Below are 23306 nucleotides of genomic sequence, written 5' to 3'. Positions count from 1 at the left end.
TAGAGATAGTAGATGCATTACTGGTCATCTTCCAGAACTCGATAGACTCTGGAACGCTACCCATGGATTGGAGGGTAGCTAATGTCACCCCACTATTCAAAAAAGGTGGTAGAGAAAAAGCGGGGAATTATAGACCGGTAAGCCTGCCATCGGTAGTGGGGAAAATGCTAGAGTCTATTATAAAAGATGTAATAGCAGAGCACTTGGAAAGCAGTGACAGGATCGGACAAAGTCAACATGGATTTACAAAAGGTAAATCATGCTTGACTAATCCACTGGAATTTTTTGAGGATGTAACTGGTAAAATAGATAGGGTAGAACCAGTGGATGTGGTGTATTTGGACTTTCAGAAGGCTTTCGATAAGGTCCCACACAAGAGATTAGCGTGCAAAATTAAGGCACATGGGATTGGGGGCAAGGTATTGACTTGGATAGAGAACTGGTTGGCGGACAGAAGGCAAAGAGTTGGAATAAACGGGTCATTTTCCGAGTGGCAGGCAGTGACTAGTGGGGTACCGCAAGGATCGGTCCTAGGACCCCAGCTGTTCACAATATATATTAATGATCTGGACGAGGGAATTGGATGTAATATCTCCAAATTTGCAGACGACACAAAGCTGGGCGGGAGGGTAAGCTGCGAGGAGGATGTCAGGCAACTCCAGTACGATTTGGACAGGTTGGGTGATTGGGCAGAAACATGGCAAATGCACTATAATGTGGATAAATGTGAGGTTATCCACTTTGGTGGCAAAAACAGGAAGGCAGATTATTATTTGAATGGCAATAGATTGGGAGAAGGGGAAGTGCAAAGAGACCTGGGCGTCCTTGTGCACCAGTCGCTGAAGGTAAGTATGCATGTGCAGCAGGCGGTTAAGAAGGCAAATGGTATGTTGGCCTTCGTAGCAAGAGGGTTCGAGTACAGGAACAAGGATGTCTTGCTACAGTTGTACAGGGCCTTGGTGAGACCGCACCTTGAGTATTGTGTGCAGTTTTGGTCACCTTACCTGAGGAAGGACGTTTTTGCCATGGAGGGAGTGCAGCGAAGATTCACCAGGCTGATACCTGGGATGGCAGGAATGACGTATGAGGAGAGATTGTGTCGATTGGGCTTATACTCACTGGAGTCTAGAAGATTGAGAGGGGATCTCATCGAAACCTATAAAATTCTGTCAGGTCTGGACAGACTAGATGCAGGAAGGATGTTTCTGATGGCCGGGGAGTCCAGAACCAGGGGTCACAGTCTAAGGATAAGGGGTAAGCCATTTAGGACTGAAATGAGGAGGAATTTCTTCACCCAGAGAGTGGTGAACCTGTGGAATTCTCTGCCACAGAGGGCGGTGGAGGCTAGTTCATTAAATATATTCAAGAAAGAGTTGGATATATTTCTTGAGGCTAAAGGGATCATGGGATATGGGGAAAAGGCAGGGACAGGGTACTGAATTTGGATGATCAGCCGAATGGCCTACTCCTGCTCCTATCTTCTATGTTTCTACAGCCTTCTGGACTCAACATAGAATTCAACAATTTCAGATCATAACATATATATATATTTTTTATCCACACTTTTATTCTGTTCTTCTCCCACAGGGCAGCTGTCCTTCATTCTACCAGCACAATTTACACTTCATCTAGAGCCATCTTTTGTTTCTTAACCTGTCCCATTACCATCTCCTTTTGCCTTGAATATCTCTTAATGACTCTTAACCTCTTCCGCCTTCCGTCCTATCACAGACCTTCCCTCTTGTTCTTTCATCCCCTCCCCCATTTCCCAGCCCCTAAACTTGCTTAAAAATCTGTTCCATTTCCTGCTTTTTTCCAGTTCTGACGAAAGGTCATCGACCTGAAACGTTAACTCTGTTTCTCTCTCCTCACAAATGCTGCCTGACCTGCTGAGTATCTCCAACATTTTGTTTTCATTTCAGATTTCCAGCATCTGCAGTATTTTCTTTTTGTACAAGTAGATGACGATGCACTATTGACTTTATCTTAATAGAGACTGGGATAGTAACAGTGTAAAGGGCAAAGAGGGGGAGGAATTCCTGAAATGTATACAAGAGAACTTGTTTGATCAGCGTGGTTCCAGTCCAACGAGGAAGGAAGCAGTGCTGGATCTAGTTCTGGGGAATGAAGTGGGGCAATGGATCATGTTTCAGTGGGAGAGCATTTGAGGAACATTGATCATAATATCATCAGGTTTAGAATAGTTATAGAAAAGGACAAGGTACAATCAAGCATGTGGGATCATGAATGTGACTTTCGCTCAATTATCTAGTTAGATGAAGGGTGGGGGGAGGCTGGTGTGGAGCATAAACACCGGCATGGACCAGTTGGGCCGAATGGCCTGTTTCTGTGCTCTACATTCTGTGTAATTTTCTTTAAATAGCGACCAACATCACGGTGACAGAAACAATGGACTGGTTCTGACTCACTTCTGGACTGATTGGCGATATGGGCTCCCAGATGTGTAAGAGTAGACTTTCCATGGGGAATTGGAGGAATCTGATTTTTAATGTTACTTTTGTGCAAAATTAAGGTGGAGGATGTTATTGTTGGAGATGAAACACTTTCCCCTTTCAGGCATCCAGTTTCAGCATCAAGTACTTCCAGGTCAGGTGCGATTATGGTTAGATGAAGAGTAAAACTTCTTCCACTCTGTCCAAATGATGTGCCTCAGCCCCAGCCTCTGAAGAACACCACCCACTGTTGCCCCAGCTGCACATTTTCCATTTCCTGCCAATTAACCTGTGGCTTCTCTGAGCGAGAGCACCAATTTAATGCTGATTTAAGGGGCAATTTGGTTGGGTGTCATTGCCCAAACATATTGCACATTTGGCTCTTTACATCCAGCAGACCTCTAGAGGAGTCCAAGGGTGTCTGATTCCAATGTTGAGTAGGGCAGAAAGTCAGAGATCCAGCTTCAGTATGAACATTTAGTGAAGGACCAATGGAGCGTTAGAGATAAAGTATAAAAAATATTGTAGTTTAAGTTTCTGGAAAGGGTGGCACCTTGAACCAGGTAGTAGTTCCCCATAATAATTCAGGAGGGTCGTAAGCTGAAAGGAAGAGAGATGCTCTCCACAAGCAGATCTCCTTTTCAAAATCAAATCATTGTGATTAAAATACTGATGTTGTGTTCTGTTTGTTTAAAGGGCGACTATTGATGACATCGTCATGTTAGTTATTGAGGCTAAATCGAATGAAGGGGCTGAATTAACATGCACAACTGATACTGAATCATCTCGGCTTCTGACAGTATCGCTAGTAATAATAACTCACCTTAAACAGTCAGCATGAGTAACACCTTCCAGCCAGTTTCTCTGCCGATTTCATCAGGAAAACCCTCTTTGAGCAACGACAGTGTGTTGAAATCACATCCTGTGATATTGGTAACAAACCTATTAATCATTCAGATAGAAATCTTTTTTCTGCTATTTTACAAAGGTTCATTTATTTTAAAGCAGCGGTGGAATTTCAGACGAAGGAGTAAGTCATTAACAGCCACAGCCTAATATCAACTCATTCGTGTTTTTTTAAAAATCAAAAGGAACAGATGAAACAACAACAACATCTTGCATTTATACAGCACCTTTAATGTAGTAAAACATCCCAAGGCGCTTCACTGGAGCCACAGGAGCTATTAGGACAGGTGACCAAAAGCTTGGTCAAAGAGGTAGGTTTTCAGGAGCGTCTTAAAGGAGGAAAGTCTTGCATTTATATAGCGCCTTTCACGACCTCCAGACGTCCCACAGCGCTTTACAGCCAATGAAGTACTTTTGAAGTGCAGTCACTGTTGTAATGTAGGAAATGCGGCACTCAATTGCGCACAGCAAGGTCCCACAAACAGAAATGTGATAGATTGGATAATTTGTTTTTAGTATGTTGGCTGAGGGAGAAACATTGGCCATGACACCCGGGGAGAACTCCCCTGAACTTTGAATTATGCAATGGGATCTTTTACATCCACCTGAGAGGGCAGGCGAGGCCTCGGTTTAACGTCTCATCCTAAAGACGGCACCTCCGCCAGTGCAGCACTCCCTCAGCACTGCACTGAAGTGTCAGCCTAGATTTTTGTGCTTATGTCTCTGGAGTGGATCTCAAACCGAACCAAGAAACAATGGGGCCAAAACTCCGTTGCCAACCCAATGGACTCCAGTCGCAACTCCAGTGGGAGTGCACCAGAATAGCCGGGAACTAGGTCTCATGCCTAAGTTGCCTGGATTGCCTTGCAAAGGGTAGACAGGGCCTCCACTCCCACAAGCCCACTGAATGTTAGGAGTTCCCATGCCCTGAGCCAATCAGCTGCCAGTAGGGGGCCCCCAACTGGATTGCAACCTGACCCCAGAAAATTACCCTTGCCCAGGACACTTTACCGGACTTTCTGACCACTTTGATGAAGGGGAGGCGGGCACATAGATGTACCCTCCTCATGATCAGGACTTGCACACGTGAACTAGGCAGTTAATTCAGGACAGCGCTGAGGGAGTGCTGCATTGTCAGAGGCGCTGTCCCTCAGGTGAGATTATGAACCAAGGCCTGGACTGCATCTTCAGGTTAAAGATCCCACGGCACTATCAAAAAGAAAGCAGGACGTTCTCCCAGTGTCCTGGCCAACATTTGTCCCTTAATCAGCACCACCAAACCTCATTCAACTGGCTGGCAGGTTTCCCTAAATAATGACAGGGACTGCACGTCAATGGATGGTTGAAAACCACTTTAGAATGATGCCAAATGAATGGAATTCCTTTTCAATCAGGTCAACGACCTGAAACATTAACTCTGGTTTCCTCTCCACAGATGCTGTCTGACCTGCTGAGTATTTCCAGCATTTTCTGTTTTTATTTCAGATTGCATTCGCAGTATTTTGACTTTGTCCTTTTCATTCATGTTGGACAAGGCTTGTTGTATCAATACTGTATCTAGGTAGGTACTAATTCCCCAGTGAAAGCACAATATATCTCACCGCTCATTCCTTTAATGAAAGGTTGATGCACAGAGGACCAAGAAAATACAGTTGGGCAAAAAGCAATGCCGACAGTTAAGGCTACTCCTTCAGACCATGTCCAAAGATGTGCGGGTTAGGTTGATTGGCTATGATTAAAAAAAATTGACCCTTAGTGTTAGGGGGATTAAATACATGGGGTTACGGGGATCGGGTGGGACATGTGTTGGTGCAGGCTCGATGGGCCGAAATGGCCTCTATCTGCACTGTGGGGTTTCTGTGATTCTGTGATGTTTCTGTGATGTAGTATCTATCCATCATCCATGTAATGGCAGCTGCATAACAGATAATGAGTTCCTTGGAGCAGGCAACTCATGAGATTTATTGAAATGCAAAGTTTGAGTGCGATAACAGGATCCATCTAGAAAGAGCACGAGGAACAGGCACAGAGGCTACATTTCTCTCCCAGCTACAGGAATTTTACGAGACAGTAGTTTTACACCTGTAATCTGCTTCAAACAAAAATCCTCTATTCATGAAAATGCAAATGGTGAGCGGTGTGGGCTTATTATGCAAATGGAGAGAAGTTAATAACCTACAAGATTAAATTAAATGAAGGCTGAAGCATAGAGACGGGAAAGGTTTGTTGCAATTCAAAAACTGGACTGTCCAACCCAAGTGCCTACGATTAATAATTCTCCCAAATCGGCCCATCGTGTCTGTGCCGGCTCTTTGGTAGAGCAATCCAAAACTGATCCCACTGTTGCCTGTGAGCTGGCTGGAGTTTGTTGAAAGTCATCGGAGCATCTGCAGGAAGGACAGAAAACCGAGGAGGACCCCTCTTCAACCACTCAAATGCGGCAGTTGAAAGGATGACCACGTAAAGACAGAGAGCACATCGGGAGGGGAGGTGTCTGAGGTGAGGACACCTCACTCATCAAAAAGAGTAGAAACCCAATGGAGGAAATAACAAGGAGAACATTTTCAACCTTTGCTTTCCTCCCCAATTGATGAAATAAAGTGAACACAACCAAAATAATGCTTTTCAATTTAGCTAATGGAGCACAGCCCCCACCTTCACAGGTGTTTTTATGGGTTTTACACAGTGAGTTGTGATCTGGAATGCGCTGCCTGAAAGGGTGGTGGAGGCAGATTCAATAGTAACTTTCAAAAAGGGAATTGCTTCACTACTTATAAAGGAAAAATTTGCAGGGCTATGGGGAAAGAACAGGGAAGTGAACTAATTGGTAACTCTTTCAGAGAGCCGCCACTGACACGATGGGCTGAATGGCCATCTTCTTTGCTGTCTCATTCTTCTTTGCTGTCTCATTCTATTCCATCAGGTTTTACAGTAGTTTAGGAACACTGGATTCCACATGGCAAGGCTCCAGTATAAACTAAAACTGAAGGCGACCGTATAACTACAGGATTTGCTATATTGGCTTTAGGGTTTTCTACACAACTCCACTGGACAGAGATGTCCTGGTCCTCAATGAATTGATCGTGAAAATCTTTAGATGTTGGAACATTGGTAATTTTTTTAAATCCTGGAGACACGATGAATCATTTGCCAGTGTGCTGGTACATCAAAGTAGACACATTGTGGAAACCTCCAAGTGGTTAGTGAAACTCTCCCAGAGCCCAGTCCTTCCAACAAACCATGTACACGCAGACTCTCAGACTTTCTCAGGCACAGGTCAAACGTCCAACACCAACCTCTCGGAAATCTCCGTGACTATCCTTGCCTACAAGATAAATACATTTTTTTTAATTTTTTTTTTTTTAAATAAATTGTTCCCAGTATGTGGGCAACACAGGCAAGGTCAGCATTTATTGACCTTCCCTGGTTGCCCCGAGCAGGTGGTGACAGTGGGCCTTCTCCTTGAACCGCTCTGATCTTTGCGCCGCTGGTGCACCCACGATGGTGTTAGGTAGGGAGTTCCAGGATGTTGACCCAACGACACTGAAGGAACGGCGAGATGTGACCAAGTTCGGATGGTGTGCGACTTGCGGGTGATGGTGTTCCCACAAAACCGCCAAACCAAACATTACACTTATTTCGCCCTGATTCAGTATAAAAGTGTAATATAACATCTACTCCCATTGCAGAATTCCAGTGGACCAAATCCTTTCCCGTTCATTACCACCAAAGCAAATATCGTTTCTTTTCCCAATTTTATCGCCTTTACTCCGGAGTAATCTTACTCGTGTACATTTATCCCACTGGGATCTCATCAGTTTCCATACGTGAGCCTAGAAAGGGAGTACTGATAGGTTATTGAAATACGGGAGATATCAATGCCACGTTAAGAGGGCATGGAAGTGTGGTGGTTATGTTACCGGACTAGTAATCCAGAGGCCTGGACTAATAATCCTGAGAACGAGAGTTCAAATCCCACCATGGCAATTTCAGAATTCAGTTAAAAAAAAAATGTTTAAATCAGGAATAAAAGTGACCATGAAGCTATCGGATTGTTGTAAAAACCCAATGGGTTCACTATTGTCCTTTAGGGAAGGAAACCTGCCGTCCTTACCCGGTCTGGACCCATATGTGACCCCAGTCCCACACCAACACAGTCACCTCTTACCTGCCTTCTGAAGCCACTCAGTTGTATCAAACCGCTTGGGCAATAAATCCCAGCCCCACATCCCCAGAATGAATGAAAAAAAAAAAGTTGATCCCAACCTCATTGGAGATACACATGTTCTTGCCGTAGTCACACCGTGGCAATCGGGAGCAGGAACCCAGATGTTTTGATGGAGTCGTTGAATCATTGACTGATGCACTGTGGCAAATTGAATTCTTTTATAAAGGTTGGGATGCAAGTAGGACACTGCTTACCAAATGACATTTATTAGAATTGAAAACAGAATGACTTTAGAGAAACAGTTTGATGTTCACACACAGACGGGCTAGTTTGCACACTTTCATTGTGTTGAACTGACTGTCTAATTACACACACAATACTTGCATTTATCAAATTCTACCATCTTCCCATGCTTTACAAATCTAATTTCCTTGGTTAAAAAAAGTACCGCCTGAACTCCCTTCTTCAATAACGTCCTAATTTTTGTGTCTCCCTGTATTTGAACCATTGCCATCATGAACCAATTGTCTTCATAGAATGAAACAGCACAGAAGGAGGCCATGCGGCTCATTGTGCCTGCGCCGGCTCTTTGAAAGAGCGATCCAATTAGTCCCACTCACCTGCTCTTTACCCACAGCCCTGAAAATCTTTCCAATTCAAATTATTTATCCAACTTCCTTTTGAAAGTTACTATTGAATCTGCTTCCACCGCCCTTTCAGGCAGCGCGTTCCAGATCACAACAACTCGCTGTGTAAAGAAATGTTTCCTCATGTCACCTCTGGTTCTTTTGCCAATCACCTTAATGAACTTTGTCAATTCTTTTCCCCATCACAGCAGTTAGACGTAATCTCAGTTAGAAACTCGATTCCTCCTGAGTTCAGGAGTTCAGGTTCCAAGGGCCTACTCTCTAGGCTTTTCCTCCAGTCAGGCTGACGTCCTATTAAAGAACGTCGCGTGACGACTTGACAATTATAAAAAAAGTGCTACTGAAACTGTACACCTTTTGAGAGATTTCAAAGACTAACATTTCCAAAAATAAACTGTTACCTCATTATACCTTTGAGATTAGTAATTTGACTCTGTGTACCCGGTTAGGCTGAGAAAGTTCATTGTGGTTTTTTTTTGTTTTTTTTTTAAAAAAAAGAGACTGGCATTGTGTTCTTTTTTAAAAGAGAAATGTGGCATTTATATAGCACCTTTCATGATCTCGCAAGGCACTTTACTACACTTCAAAAGAATTTAATTGGCTGTGATGTAGGAAACACGGCAGCCGATTTGCAAAGAGCAAGCTCCCACAAACAGCAATGTGAAAATGACCAGATCATTTGGTTTAGTGATGTTGATTGAGGGATAAATATTGGCCAGGACACCGGGGATAACCCTCCTGCTCTTCTTTGAAATAGTGTTGTGGGATCTTCTTTTACGTCCACCTGAGAAGGCAGACGGGGCCTTGGTTTAACGTCTCATTTGAAAGACGGCACCTCCCTCAGCACTGCACTGGGAGTGTCAGCCTTGGTCTTGAACCCATGACCTTCTGACTCAGAGGCGAGTGCTACCCACTGACCCATGGCTGACACGTTAAAAAAAACCTAAAGAGGAAAGAAATTGCACAGCAGTCGAACAACTTGTCTATTCAACACTTCCTCTGCTGCAAAAAACAGAAACCATACATGGGCAAGTGAAAGAAAGGCACCAATGGTCTTCTGAAGGACACCATTGCCACTGGACAGACGCAAACAGTTTTTCAAAAGCGGTTTCAACATATGCACAGAGCCTTCCCCTCCATCCCCAAAATTCGGGTGATGACCCCCAGTTAAAGGGTCAACATTGCCACCTCACATCATCTTCATTGTCACTATACATGTGGTTGTAAATCAGGTCAACCCTGTGAAGTATCCAAATTGCAGATTTTGAAGAACACAATCCCATCACAAAGCACATCTTTCTCAGGCTCCAATTAGCAACTCTGTAGGAAATTGGTTCTTCGCTGACACAGCAGCTTCAGTAATTTGACTGCCTGGAAGTTGATCAAGGAACGGTTTTTGTAGGAAACAGTCTGAAGAACCTGCTGGCAGGTAAAGGAAGCACGCTTAAGGATCGTGCTTCATTAATTGAAACCGGCTGTAAACATTCTTGGCCTTCATCCTATCGTTATATTCCATCATCATTTCTAACTTACTGTGTCCAAGAGTCAGTCGATTTCCTGATCTTGTAATCCCCCCAGAGGGTTTCCATGAATCTTTGATGTGGTCGTCAAGCTCGTCAGTTCGACGCAGGACTTCTTCGCAATTGACCTTTGGTGAATCAGCATTCCACGCTTGCGATGACGACGGAGGGGTTAGCGTTCTTGTATCAGACAAGTCATCCTTTGGCGTTTTGGTTGTTCTCGATGGGACGACGAGGTTTCCTCTCTGCTGGATAGCAGCCCCTTGATCTTGGAGCCGAGTGTTGACTGGATAATGCATAACTTGCACATAGCTAGATTTTGGGTCATAAAGGCCTAATCCAGTTGGCTTAGCCAATGGGTCATGTGTCCGGTTACCGCTTGATTTGTCACTCTCTTGGATTTTCCGATCAATGACAGAAGGGTTATTGGAAGCACAAGGGCTGGTTTGCTTGCGATCCCACAGTACTTTAGCAACTGGAGTAGGTGACATAGCTGACTGTATGACACTGCTAGTACTGCTGCCGGACAGGCTGCTGGATGGGTTGGAACGGACTGGTTCTGCCAGCCTCTCCTTCACCATGTGGCGTTCCGGAGGGATCCTGAGTTTGGATGTGTAATAAGAAAGATCCTCGTCCACCGAGCAGGAGAAACGATCGATCGGTTTCGACTCCGCGTAAAGGCACCGAAACTCATCATCAAATGCTGGCACACCCTGTCCCGCCAATAGTGACACAAAATTGAGATGCACCTGTCCAGACAGCCAGGTAAAGCTAGAAAAAGCAAACACATTTGGTCAATTTTTCTTTGGCACGAGAAACCCCTTTAGGTGTGATGCTCTTTCTGGACAAAATAGTACTTGCAGTCAAGAGAAGAAGTGGACAACCTAGCCTGAGCCCCCTCTCAACACTGTTCAGAGCTGCCTACCTGAAACAGGTAAAAGCTCATGGACGAGGCACCCTGACTCCATTTAGCATCTTCCCGCGGTAATATTAAATGGTACCTGCATCCTACCCCGGCTGCTTTGTCCTGAATGGAGTCGAGCTTCTCGAGTGTTGTTGGAGTTGCACTCATCCAGGCAAGTGGAGAGTATTCCATCACACTCCTTACTTGTGCCTTGTAGATGGTGGAAAGGCTTTGGGGAGTCAGGAGGTGAGACACTCGCCGCAGAATACCCAGCCTTTGACCTGCTCTTGTTGCCACAGTATTTATGTGGCTGGTCCAGTTAAGTTTCTGGTCAATGGTGACCCCCAGGATGTTGATGGTGGGGGATTTGGCGATGGTAATGCCATTGAATGTCAAGGGGAGGTGGTTAGACTCTCGCTTGTTGGAGATAGTCATTGCCTGACACTTGTGTGGTGCGAATGTTACCTGCCACTTATCAGCCCAAGCCTGAACGTCATCCAGGTCTTGTTGCATGCGGGCATGGACTGCTTCATTATCTGAGGAGTTGTGAATGGAACTGAACACTGTGCAGTCATCAGCGAACATCCCCATTTCTGACCTTATGTTGGAGGGAAGGTCATTGAAGCAGCTGAAGATGGTTGGGCCTAGGACACTGCCCTGAGGAACTCCTGGGGCTGTGATGATTGACCTTCAACAACCACAACCATCTTCCTTTATGCTAGGTATGACTCCAGCCAGTGGAGAGTTCCCCCCCCCCCCGATTCCCATTGACTTCAGTTTTACTAGGGTTCCTTGATGCCACACTCGGTCAAATGCTGCCTTGATGTCAAGGGCAGTCACTCTCACCTCACCTCTGGAATTCAGCTCCTTTGTCCATGTTTGGACCAAGGCTGAAATGAGGTTGGGAGCCGAGTGGTCTTGGCGGAACCCAAACTGGGCATCAGTGAGCAGGTTAGTGGTAAGTGCCACTTGATAGCACTGTCGACGACACCTTCCATCACTTTGCTGATGATTGAGAGTAGACTGATGGGGCGATAATTGGCCGGATTGGATTTGTCCTGCTTTTTGTGGACAGGACATACCTGGGCAGTTTTCCACATTGTCGAGTAGGATCAAGTGTATGCTTGAAAGGCTTATAAAGGGAGTTGTTTGATTAAAATTTACCGGGAATTAAAGAATATAAACATGAGGTTAAAAATTCCACCCTGCACCTATGTCAGCTCTCCATTTCATAGAATGATGCAGCTCAAAAGGAGACCCGCGTGCCTTTGCCGGCTCTTTGAAAAAGCTACCCAGTTAGTCCCATGCCCCCCTGCTCTTCCCCATAGCCCTACAGTTTTCCCCCTTTTCAAGGATATATCCAATTCCCATTTGAAAGTTACTATTGAGTCTGGTTCCACCACCCTTTCAGACAGCGTGTTCCAGATCATCATAACTGCGTTAAAAAAAAACACGTCATTCTCCCCTCTGGTTCTTTTGCCAATTAGCTTCAAAGTTTGAAAGTGTGAGAACGGAGTAAGAAAAACAGAAATGCTGCAAAAAAACAAATACTCTGCTGGCTTTGGGACTTTGCCAGCTTCTTGTATAAAATGGATGTCACGAGTCCCCCGAGGCACATATAAAAAGCACCTCAAACCTGCTCCTGGGACGATTCCAATCAGCACACCGCCCCCAGTTTACAGCAAGTCAGCCATTACCCCAGTCACACAAGTTTCAGATGCACGAATGCTTCAGTAAGGATGCCATTGTTCAATGTCCTCAGTTCACCAAGTTCCTTAACTGGCAATAGCACCTCTTGCCTCTCAATCTCTTACCATTGGGGCAATTTGAAGGAGCTCATTAATCCTGTGACAACTGAGGGACACTTTTTAAAGACAGTATTTCATTTGGAACACAAGATACCCTGGAGTAATTACAGCCTAACTGTAGGGTTCGACTGGATTGTACTGTGCACAGGGTAATGCATACAAGAAATTGAATATTTCCTTTTTTTAAAAATCATAGAATAATACGGCACAGGAGGCCGCCATTAGGCCCATCGTGCCTGTGCCGGCTCTGTGAAAGAGCGATCCAATTAGTCACTCTCCCCTGCTCGTTCCCCGTAGCCCTGCAAATGTTTCCCATTGAAGCATTTATCCAATTCTCTTTTGAAAGTTACTATTGAATCTATTTCCACCGCCTTTTCAGGCAGCGCGTTCCAAATCACAACAACTCGCTGCGTGAAAACATTTCTCCTCATATACCAACCCACCGCCCAACCCCCCGCCCCCCACGGTTCTTTTGCCAATTACCTTAATTCTGTATCCTGTTGACATAAAAGTTCTGGAAGGTTCACCAACAGCAGCCCAGTGGTTATGCTACCTGACTAGCAACCACAGAGGTTGGGAGCTCAAATCCAACCATGGTGATGTTGTGAAATTGAAATTAATAAATATTTAAAAAAAAAAATTAAAGGACTATTGTAAAAACCCAACTGGTTCCCTTGTGTCCTTCAAGGAAGAGACCCTGCCACCCCTACCTGGTCTGGCCTACTTGTGACTTTTGAGCTAACTACACGTGTAAAAAGAATTGTGCTTGTGCAATTCACCTCGCAGTACAAGCGAGATTTATTTAACACAATGCAAATCAGGGCTTAATAAAGAGCCACTTTCACTGGAAGTATATATGTAACATGAGTATGGTATGAGGTTCTTGGCATATTCCTCATAACATCTGATCTATGAATCATTTGTTCCTGTGTGGCATTAACATGATTCATTCCCAGTATCAATTGCAAATGGCAAAACTGAGAGCAAAAATTTGTGTTAGGTAAGGGTATTAAGGGTAACGGAACCAAGGCGGGTGGATGGAGTTGAGATACAGATCAGCCATGATCTAACTGAATGGCCTCCTTCTTTCCTGGACAGCCAGCCCAAGTAAGGCATGACTTGAGGAAATTGGTTGGTCCAATTTGGGATTTGTTTTTTTCCATTTTACCTTCACTTCCTCTTTATTTAATTATTGTTTTCTTCTAATTTCAATTATCGCTAAATTTCACCCCCATGCCCGTGGAGCAGACTCTAGCGAGGACACGGTTCCTCCAGCACCAGTGCCAGGCTGGTGGTGTGTACAGCCCTGTAATCCGGTGACTCGGAGGCTGAGGCCAGGAGTTCTGGGACACTGAGGAATAAAGAAAGACTTGCATTTCGATAGCACCTTTCACTACCTCAGCACGTCTTAAAGCGTTTCCAGGCAAGTGTAATCACTGTTGCAATGTAAGAAACACGGCTGCTAATTTGCGCACAGCAAGCTCCCCCAAACAGCAATGAGAAAATGACCAGATAATCTGTTTTAGTGATGTTGATTGAGGGATAAATATTGTGCAGGGCACCAGGGAGAACTCCACTGCTCTTCTTCAAATAGTGCTGTGGGATCTTATGTCCACCCGAGAGGGCAGATAGGGCCTCGGTTTAACACCTCATTCGGAAGATGACACCTCCGACAGTGCAGCGCACCCTCAGTACTGCCCCTCCGACAATGCAGCGCTCCCTCAGTACTGCCCCTCCGACAGTGCAGCACTCCCTCAGTACTGCCCCTCCGACAGTGCAGCACTCCCTCAATACTGCCCCTCCGACAGTGCGGCGCTCCCTCAGTACTGCTCCTCCGACAGTGCGACGCTCCCTCAGTACTGCCCCTCCGACAGTGAGGCGCTCCCTCAGTACTGCCCCTCCCACAGTGCGGCACTCCCTCAGTACTGCCCCTCCGACAGTGCGGCGCTCCCTCAGTACTGCCCCTCCGACAGTGCGACGCTCCCTCAGTACTGCCCCTCCGACAGTGAGGCGCTCCCTCAGTACTGCTCCTCCGACAGTGCGGTGCTCCCTCAGTACTGCCCCTCCCACAGTGCGGCGCTCCCTCAGTACTGCCCCTCCGACAGTGCGGCGCTCCCTCAGTACTCATCGGTTCCCACTGGCATGTGGGTCAGTAACCAGAGGACACAGATTTACGATAATTGACTAAAAAGCCTGGGGGGTGGGTGGGTGGGAGGGAGAAGAGGAGGAGACGCTTTTTATGTAGCGAGTTGTTATGATCAGGAGTGAACTGCCCGGAAGCAGATTCAATAGTAAATTTCAAAGGGGAATTGGATAAATACTTGAAAAGGAAACATTTGCAGGGCTCTGGGGAAAGAGCAGGGGGAATGGGACTAATTGGAGAGCTCATTCAAAGAGCCGGCACAGACACAATGAGCTGAATGGCCTCGTGTGCTGTAAGATTCTATGATCAGCGATCAATTAATTCAAGTCAGAACATGAATGAAATCAGAGACCTTCCTGGTCCTGTACGGAGGTCCATTGGCATTTCAAAAGAGAAAAAATAGATTAATATTTTGTGCAGGAAACGTTCATCAGAACTCAACTTTGATCTTTTCAGGTACTTTCAGGTATTTTTGGCACCTTTTTAAAAAAAAATCTCGATCTTTAGCGTTTTGTTTGTTGGGAGGAAGGGTTTTGTTGGGTATTTTTCTTTAAATAAAAAAAGAGTGCTGATGGCATCAGAGATTGTTTTTGGAGGATTAACGAGCATGACAGGGGCAAGGAGCCAAGTCAGCACACATCAATGAACCTGAATCACCTGAGGGAAATGACTGTGTCTGCAAACTGCAGATCCCACAATGTTGGGATCAATAACCCTTTCCAGTAAGGACCAGGAAGTAGGACATCCAGCCCCTCGAGCCTGTTCCGCCAATCAATTAGATCATCTGTACCTTTGGTCCAATACCCTCACCCAACAAATATCTATCGATCTCAGTCTTGACAATTTCAACTGACCCCACCCACCTCAACAGCCTCCTGGAGGGAGTGTTTCAGATTTCCACTAACCTTTGTACGAAAAATGCAAAGTACCCTGGTGACATCATCAGCATTCGCTATTTTAAATACAAACACAATTTCACTTGGTCACCATGACAGCACTGGTTCTTTGAGGAAGCTAATAACTGGCTTATCACAGTTGAATAATCCCGGCAGAATCCGGTCTTCCCAGTTTTATTTTCAAAACCGCCCATTCACTGGTTTCAAAACTCAGCCTCAAAGGGGGAAGCAAATCTTGCTTTTGAGCACATTTCTGTGCTGGACAGTCCAGTCCCCACCGGGTATCGTGGACGCCACGGCGTGGACGCGATTTGCCCGCTATACCCGGTGAATGGAGAAAAAAAACCAAAAAGCGAAGTAACCAACATTTAAAAAAAAACAAGTCTCCATTTAGCAACAGCCTCTTCTAATGGTTAGCAGTTATATCCAGAATCGAATCACATGAGGGAATCGCACTTTAACGAGATGGGAACAGCTGATTGAGACAGAACCGACTTTGGCCGAGATCAGCAGAGTCTTTTAAATGGGTAAGTACAGGGCAAGTGCTTAATGAACTGCCCGAAATAGTCATCCGCTTAAGACGTTATAAATGATGCCTTTGTAATCAAGTCCTAAGGTGATGGCGAACTGCCAGCGCTATTTTCCCGATATATGCGGTTGCCTGTGGTAAGTGTGGACAGTAAGTGGTGGGGACGGATCATAATCTGCTAAACGGAGTTGATATCGGCTCAGCAATGTGCGTGCACTCTCCGGCCCCACTTACACAATGGCAAGTGAACCCCATTTAAAAAGTATGATGGCTAACATGTAACCAAGAGTTTTACAGTATTTGCATTTTCTTTTGCGAGTACCAGACATAAGGGGCTGCTTGCTGACTCGCTCATGTGCTGCACAAGTCGATTAAAGTCCTATTGTGGAGCGAAAGAAGTGGGGGACAAGAGGCCCGAGTTGGAGGCACGCAGCCTTCTGGGAGGGTTGTAGGGCTGGAGGAGGTACAGAGATAGGGATGGGCGAGGCCATGGAGGGATTTGAACACGAGGATTAGAATTTTAAAAAATATAAATCAAGGCGTTGGTGGACCGGGAGACATCGTAGGTCATCAAGTACAGGGGTGATGGGTGAATGGGACTTGGTGCAAGTTAGGATATGGGCAGCAGTTTTGAATGAGCTTTATACATTTTTTGAAGGGTGGGTGGTGGGAGGCCGGCCGGCAGAGCACTGGAGCAGTCCTGGCAGTGTTTGGATACTTGGAATTTGAAGTTGAAGGCACAATGAGCATAAATGAAAGAAAGTGAGAGGAAATGGAGGGATAGATGAGGTAATGGTTTGGCAACAATTGAAATGTTTAGTGTCAATCACACTCTCATTGTTTACCTGTAGGAGCCTGCAACCACCTGCTCCAGGTCAATTATCATAAACTTTTCCAAGACTTGGCCATTAAACTTCTTCCCAGACTTTGTGCAGTAAGTGTCTCCCATCACGCTCCTGATCCGCATGTTCTAGAAGGAAGGGGGGGGGGAAATAATAACAGTATTTTTACTCAGTATTTGGCAAGGAGGGAGATTACTGGGGCAGTAAAACTCGGGCCCCGGTGCTGTAACTTGAACTCGAGAATAATCCGGGTCGGTGAGCGCAATTGCCTGCTACTGAACGGGCTCAGCATGATGCTGAATCACTGCTGGAGTTAAAGACCCACCGAGATGCTCTTGTACTTGGGTAGGTCATACGACAACTCGCACTTATAAAGCGCCTTTAACACAGTAAAACATCCCAAGAGGAGTCACAGGAGCGATTATCAAACAACATTTGACCGAGAAGGAGATATTCGGACAAGTGACCAAAAGCTTGGTCAAAGAAGTAGGTTTTAAGGAGTGTCTTAAAGGCGAAAAGAAAGTCACAGAATCATAGAAATTTACAGCACAGAAGGAGGCCATTTGGCCCATCGTGTCCATGCCGGCCGACAAAGAGCGATCCAACCTAATCCCACTTTCCAGCTCTTGGTCCGTAGCCCCGCAGGTTACGGCACTTCAAGTGCACATCCAAGTACTTTTTAAAATGTGATGAGGGTTTCTGCCTCTACCACCCTTTCAGGCAGTGAGTTCCAGACCCCCACCGCCCTCTGGGTGAAAAAAGTTCTCCTCAGCTCCCCTCTAATCCTTCTAGCAATTACTTTAAATCGATGCCCCCTGGTTATTGACCTCTCTGCTAAGTGAAATAGGTCCTTCCTATCCACTCTATCTAGGCCCCTCATAATTTTATACATCTCAGTCAGAGGTTTAGGGAGGGAATTCCACAACAGAGGACAGATTGCAGCCCAGTTTTCAAAGCTAGTTAACAGCCGTATAAAATTAAGTCGTCCAAAGAGCTGTATAGACACACCAAAGATTCCTAAAAAATATTTTCAAATTAAAATCTTGTTGCATAGAGCACGAACCGAGCAGAGCCGTTGGGACCATCACAATATAAATCTACACAAAACACAACTGTGTTTATAGGTTTCTTGACGATCCATTGGAGTGGCCGTTAATGTAATGCTCAACGTCCACAGCACTGATGGGCATCAGATGCCAGCTCCTCAGAGGCCTCCTCAGCACCCTGATTGCTGAGTGTGCTTTCTCGCGCCCCCAAAGCAATCAGAGGAATGGCACCTCACAGCGTGCGAGGCTCATTGTGGCCCTGCCTTTAACGTCATAATATGGCTGGAGCTCCTGAATGGCACTCCAGGCGAGGCCCGTGATAAACATTGGTTTTGTTGGGTCGGGCGTTCTTTGCACAGCGCCCATTTCAGGCCCGAAATCAGGTCTAAAAGGAATTTCCACCCCTATGTTGTATTTTGCTGTGGAGAAGGTGCAGATCTTCCAGACAGGGTCATCAAAAGGCAGGGAATATGGGCAGCAAACCACTGAAAGCAACTCCGAGGGGGGAAAAGAGTCGTTGTAATGAAAAAGAGAGTGCCCATTCTTCTCCATAATTCATAGCTCATGAAATCATAGGAATGCAAGATTTTGAATCATGCAATCACCAAGATTGTGATTTTGTGGCGAGTCTTCATTACAGGCCCCTAGCATGAAGCTTATGCAAACAGTTACAGAATAGAACCATTGCTTCAAATACAAACAAAAACAGGCAGCCAAACCATTGAAAATCTTCCAAGGACCACGCTTCCATCTACACTCTGAGGGCGTAGACCAGACAAATGGAAATGGAGATTCCTAGTCAACCTCCCACTCCCCTCGTTGCTAGCAGGGAGAGGAACAAGCCACCCTTCACACACATATCTCTCTACTGGCAGCAAGATGCATTCCCTTGCTGTGTCACAACCCTAGAGCCACCCCCATCCTGGGTGGATGGAGTTAGGACACGGATCAGCCATGATCTCGTTGAATGGCGGAACAGGCTCGAGGGGCTGAATGGCCTCCTCCTGTGCCTATGTTGGTTTCAGGGGGATATTGTCCAAAGGTTCTGGAGCAGAAAATGGAGGGCTGTCAGGCAACATGGGCCCAATGCAAAGGAAGGCTGTCATTTAAAAAAGATCACCATCTCCCGTACAAGCTAGTAATACTTACATTAACGTGATCTTTTTGGATGTCAAGCTCATCGCACATTAATATAAAATGTTCCAGGTTACTCTCATCCAGAAGTAGGTAGACAGGGACTAGTCGTTTATTAGAGGCTTCCAGCAAGTCACAAAATATGTCCACGTCAGTGAACAGATCCATCACAATCGCAATGAGCTGCAAAGGAAAGAGGACATGAACGATCGAAAGAGATGCAGATTCCATTCTTGTATGTTCCTTGTATCTTTCACAAAAAATATTACCAAGGGACATGTTGAAAGCAAAATTAAAAAAAAACATGCTACATGATGTGTCTAACACTGGAGTTTTAATAATGGTTTTTGAACAGTTTCAAACTTGCTACTTAGACTTAATCAGAGGGACCATTGGTAGATAATTAGCCTCTATGAAAGCAACTCCATGGAACAATGATAATCACCTTTGAGATGACAGTTGGGGGATAAAGGCAAAAGATAGGATCATAGAATGTTGTAGCACAGAAATAGGCCATTTAGTCCATCAAGGCTACCTTGCCTCATTGCTTCCCATACTCTAATATTCCTCGGATTCAAGTTATCAGCTAATTCCATTTATAAGGAAACTGCTTCAACAATAGTTTGTGGCAGAGAATTCCACATTGTAACCACTCACTGCATAGATTTTTTTTCTTAATAACCTCCCGTTTGATATTTTTGTGACCATCCATCCTCTCACTTCCACCTTGTCTGCTGCTGAAACCTTTTATCCATGTCTGTCACCTCCAGTCTCGACTAATCCAATGCTCTCCTGGCCAGCCTTCCATCTTCCACCCTCCGTAAACTGCAGCTCGTCCAAACTCTGCTGCCCGTATCCTATCCCATACCAAGTGCCGTTCACCCATCACCCTGGTCCTTGCTCAACTACACTGGCTTCCGGTTCCCCAGCATCTCAAATTAAAAAGCTCATCCTTCTACGTATCTGGTTAAAATCCCTTCATGCCCCTTCCCATCTCTAACCTCCTCCAGCCCCAAAACGGCATTCATTTTTCCCTACGCCTCTGTGAAGCATCTTGGGGCTTTTTCTTAATATGTTAAAGGTGCTTTAGGAAAGCAACATTGGGGGAAAAAATCTATTATTTACTCTATCATAACCCTTTATAATTTGCAGATTGCTATCAGGTCATCCCTTAATCTTCTGGATGTTGACGCTGGCAATGAAAACTTTGCATTCTGGACACCTAGCACCATCATTAAGCACTCCCAGGTCGAATGGCACATAGTTTGCATGCAGGGCAGCACTTCCTTGACCCCCAACCCAACCAAACCTCAGAAAAGTTCCATCCCATTGAATCAATCAGACTTTTGCTTCTTTTACATTGCCCACCCCATCCTGTGATCTTTCCGATCTTGCCAACTGGCGCCCATTGCGGGGCAGTCCTGTGGCAGGTGACTTCAGTTATATGACCCCTTTCACTATTCACGCTTCAGAACTGCTCAAAACCCTGCCCTCTCAACAAACACTCCATTGTGTATTTTAATTTTACTGCTCCTCCCCGGCGCTCAAGTAACACAAATGAGAAATGAACACAAACCAGTAATATGACTTCGAAATGTCAGAGGAAGTTCTTAGAACTTCAGCTAATTCCGCAAACTGGCCAGAATTGCACATTGTCTCAGGAGAATCCATTGAGAGAGAAACATGCCTGAAGAGATATTTATCAAACAGGCATTGTAAGAGTATCAAGAAGTTTTTGGGCAGGCTGAATTCCAAGAATAGTTGGCCTAGAAATTCATCCGTGACCATTTTTGAGCTTGCTGGAGGGCACAGGGTACGATCCCTGCACCTGATTGGCGAAGGGAGCGGTGCCCCCAATATTAGGCCTCAGTTCCATGGAGCCAGCGAGCTGCACAGCTCAGAGGGAACGTTGGGCAGGGGGAGCACTCCTGCTCCTCATTCAGGTATCTTTAAAACTTGTTTTAAGATTCCTAACAGAAACACACCTCAAACAGAAAACGTACCTGTGTGTAACAGACTAACACAAGAGACAGTATTTGTATCTTTGGCAAAGATCTGAGCCGGTGTCGCAGTGCAGCACGATACTTTCCCAGGGCTATTTCTGAAGCAACTGGTTCTGCTGTGATGACACTGCTAGTTTGTATGTTTGGGCACATTCATGCCCGCTGCGGTGATACTGCCATGTTCGATATTGGGGTGTATTCATGCCCACTGTGAGGCACTTCAGTTATGTGGAGACACGGTTAAGGGGAGATTTAATAGAGGTGTTCAAAATTATGAGGGATTTTGATAGAGTAGATAGGGAGAAACGGTTTCCATTGGCAGGAGGGTCGGTAACCAGGGGACACAGATTGAAGATAACTGGCAGAAGAACCACAGGGGAGATGAGGAGTTTTCTTTGATGCAGTGTGATGTTATGATCTGGAACGCGCTGCCTGAAAGGGCGGTGGAAACAGATTCAATAGTAACTTTCAAAAGGGAATCGATAAATACTTGAAGGGCTGTGGGGAAAGAGCAGGGGAGTGGGACTAATTGGAAAGCTCTTTCAAAGAGCTGGCACAGGCATGATGGGCCGAATAGCCTCCTTCTGTCGTGTATGATAACAATTGCCCCCTTCTCTCAATTCACACAAGGTAAGGATTAAATAACAACCACTTATGAATTATTGGGTTCCTTTACTCCAATTTGTGCAGAAGCTGAATTTGGTTTACTATTCGAATTGTAACATTCAAGTTAGGTGGCAGGCTAATTGGTTTGGTTACCGTAAAATTCTCAACAGAAACTGGAACATTGTTTGATTTGGAGAAGCAAAACCTCTAATTTCAACAGAGGGGATTTAGGCAGTTTCTGGAATTGGGACAATTTGAATAAAAGTTGTTCAAATTTTATGTAAAAAAAAAATCACCTTAATTTAAGGCACGGTAACAATTGCCTCCTTCTCAATTCACATAGGGTAATAATTCACCTTAATTTAGAAGACATGATAACAATTGCACCCTTATCAATTCACACAGGGTAATAATTCACCTTAATTTAGAAGACAGGGACCTACCGACTTGGCTTGGTTGAGCAGGCGCCGAATCATGTCCTTGATGTTGTGGCTTTTAGCCCTCTGGAAGATGACCTGGGTCTGGGAGGGCAAGCAGTCGCTGTTGCGGGGTTTGCTCCAGCCCAGGTCGAGCCCCGGCGCCTCCGAGTCGCTCTGCAGGGGGAAGTAGGTGAGCGAGGTCCGCTCGGACTCAGAGTCCCCCTCGCCGGAGCTCTGCCGCCAGCCCCTGTCGCGGAGCTCCGCCGTGGGGCCGGGCAGCCTGGCGGCCCCGCTCCGGCCGATGTAGGCGATCTCCAGCTCGGACAGGAAGCCCAGCTCCCTCTCCTCGGCCAGCGCCCGCTGGTAAGCCGGCAGCCCGGACTCCAGCAAGGCGTCGGTGGCCAGCCTGGCCGCCTCGCTGTGACTGAGCTCCAGCGCGGAGCTCTGCCTCCAGGGACACTTCACCTCCTCCAGCCTCTGCGCCAGTTTCCCCAGCGGTTTGCGGGAGGTGGGTTTGTGCGACAGGTGAGCATCGTAACTGCCATTTGCATTCATCGTCACCCCCACCCAAAAAAAAGAGTCCCTTCTCCCCTCCTGAAGCCCCCTTTGGTCCTCTCCGCCTGCTTCTGGGCACTCCAATCCCTTGGACCTGTGCACAGAAAGTGTTTCCAACTGCTACACAGGTTAGGTGCCGCCCAGGTCTGCAACACGCACTAAACAAAGGTCGACAAATCCAGCAGCTCATCCCCCAGTGACAGAGCCACACCTACACCTGTCACCTGCTGACTAACCAATACACTTCAGAGGGAAGTCCTTAGCATACATAAGAACATAAGAATTAGGAACAGGAGTAGGCCGTACCGCCCCTCGAGCCTGCTCCGGCATTCAATAAGATCATGGCTGATCTGATCTTGACATCAACTCCACTTTCCTGACCTATCCCCATATCCCTTGATTCCCCATAAGTCCAAAAATCTATCAATCTCAGCCTTGAATATACTCAAAGACTGAGCCTCCACAGCCCTCTGGGGCAGAGAATTCCAAAGATTCGCCACCCTCTGAGTGAAGAAATTCCTCCCCATCTCAGTCTTAAATGGCCGACCCCTTATCCTGAGACTGTGACCCCTGGTTCTAGACACTGGCCTCTTTTGCATCCCCCATTTTCTTTGCCCCGTCCCCCATTGTTGGCCGTGCCTTCAGTCGTCTAAGTCCTAAGGAATACCCTCCCTAAACCTCTCTACCCCTCTCTCCTCCTTTAAGACGCTCCTCAAAACCTACCTCT

At 45.9% G+C, this 23306-nt stretch overlaps 1 protein-coding gene across 1 annotated transcript; it reads right to left on the bottom strand.

The window, feature by feature from the left end:
* Nucleotides 1-7771: 7771 nt before the first annotated feature.
* On the bottom strand, nt 7772-22791 carry sack1c (scaffolding CK1 anchoring protein C). The gene is made up of 4 exons (XM_086005850.1): nt 22049-22791; nt 19012-19179; nt 16820-16944; nt 7772-10465 (listed from the first exon to the last, which is right to left on the bottom strand). The coding sequence occupies exons 1-4, from the start codon at nt 22577-22579 to the stop codon at nt 9619-9621; spliced, it is 1671 nt and encodes a 556-aa protein (XP_085861976.1). The 5' UTR covers nt 22580-22791; the 3' UTR covers nt 7772-9618.
* Between the last annotated feature and the right edge of the window lie 515 nt (nt 22792-23306).

This window comes from Somniosus microcephalus, chromosome 13, assembly GCF_052327205.1.
Source record: "Somniosus microcephalus isolate GS21.2 chromosome 13, FLI_Smic_1.0, whole genome shotgun sequence".
Classification (NCBI taxonomy): domain Eukaryota; kingdom Metazoa; phylum Chordata; class Chondrichthyes; order Squaliformes; family Somniosidae; genus Somniosus; species Somniosus microcephalus.
Note: the sequence above shows the minus strand (reverse complement) of the source record. Positions and strands in the feature narration are given on the sequence as shown.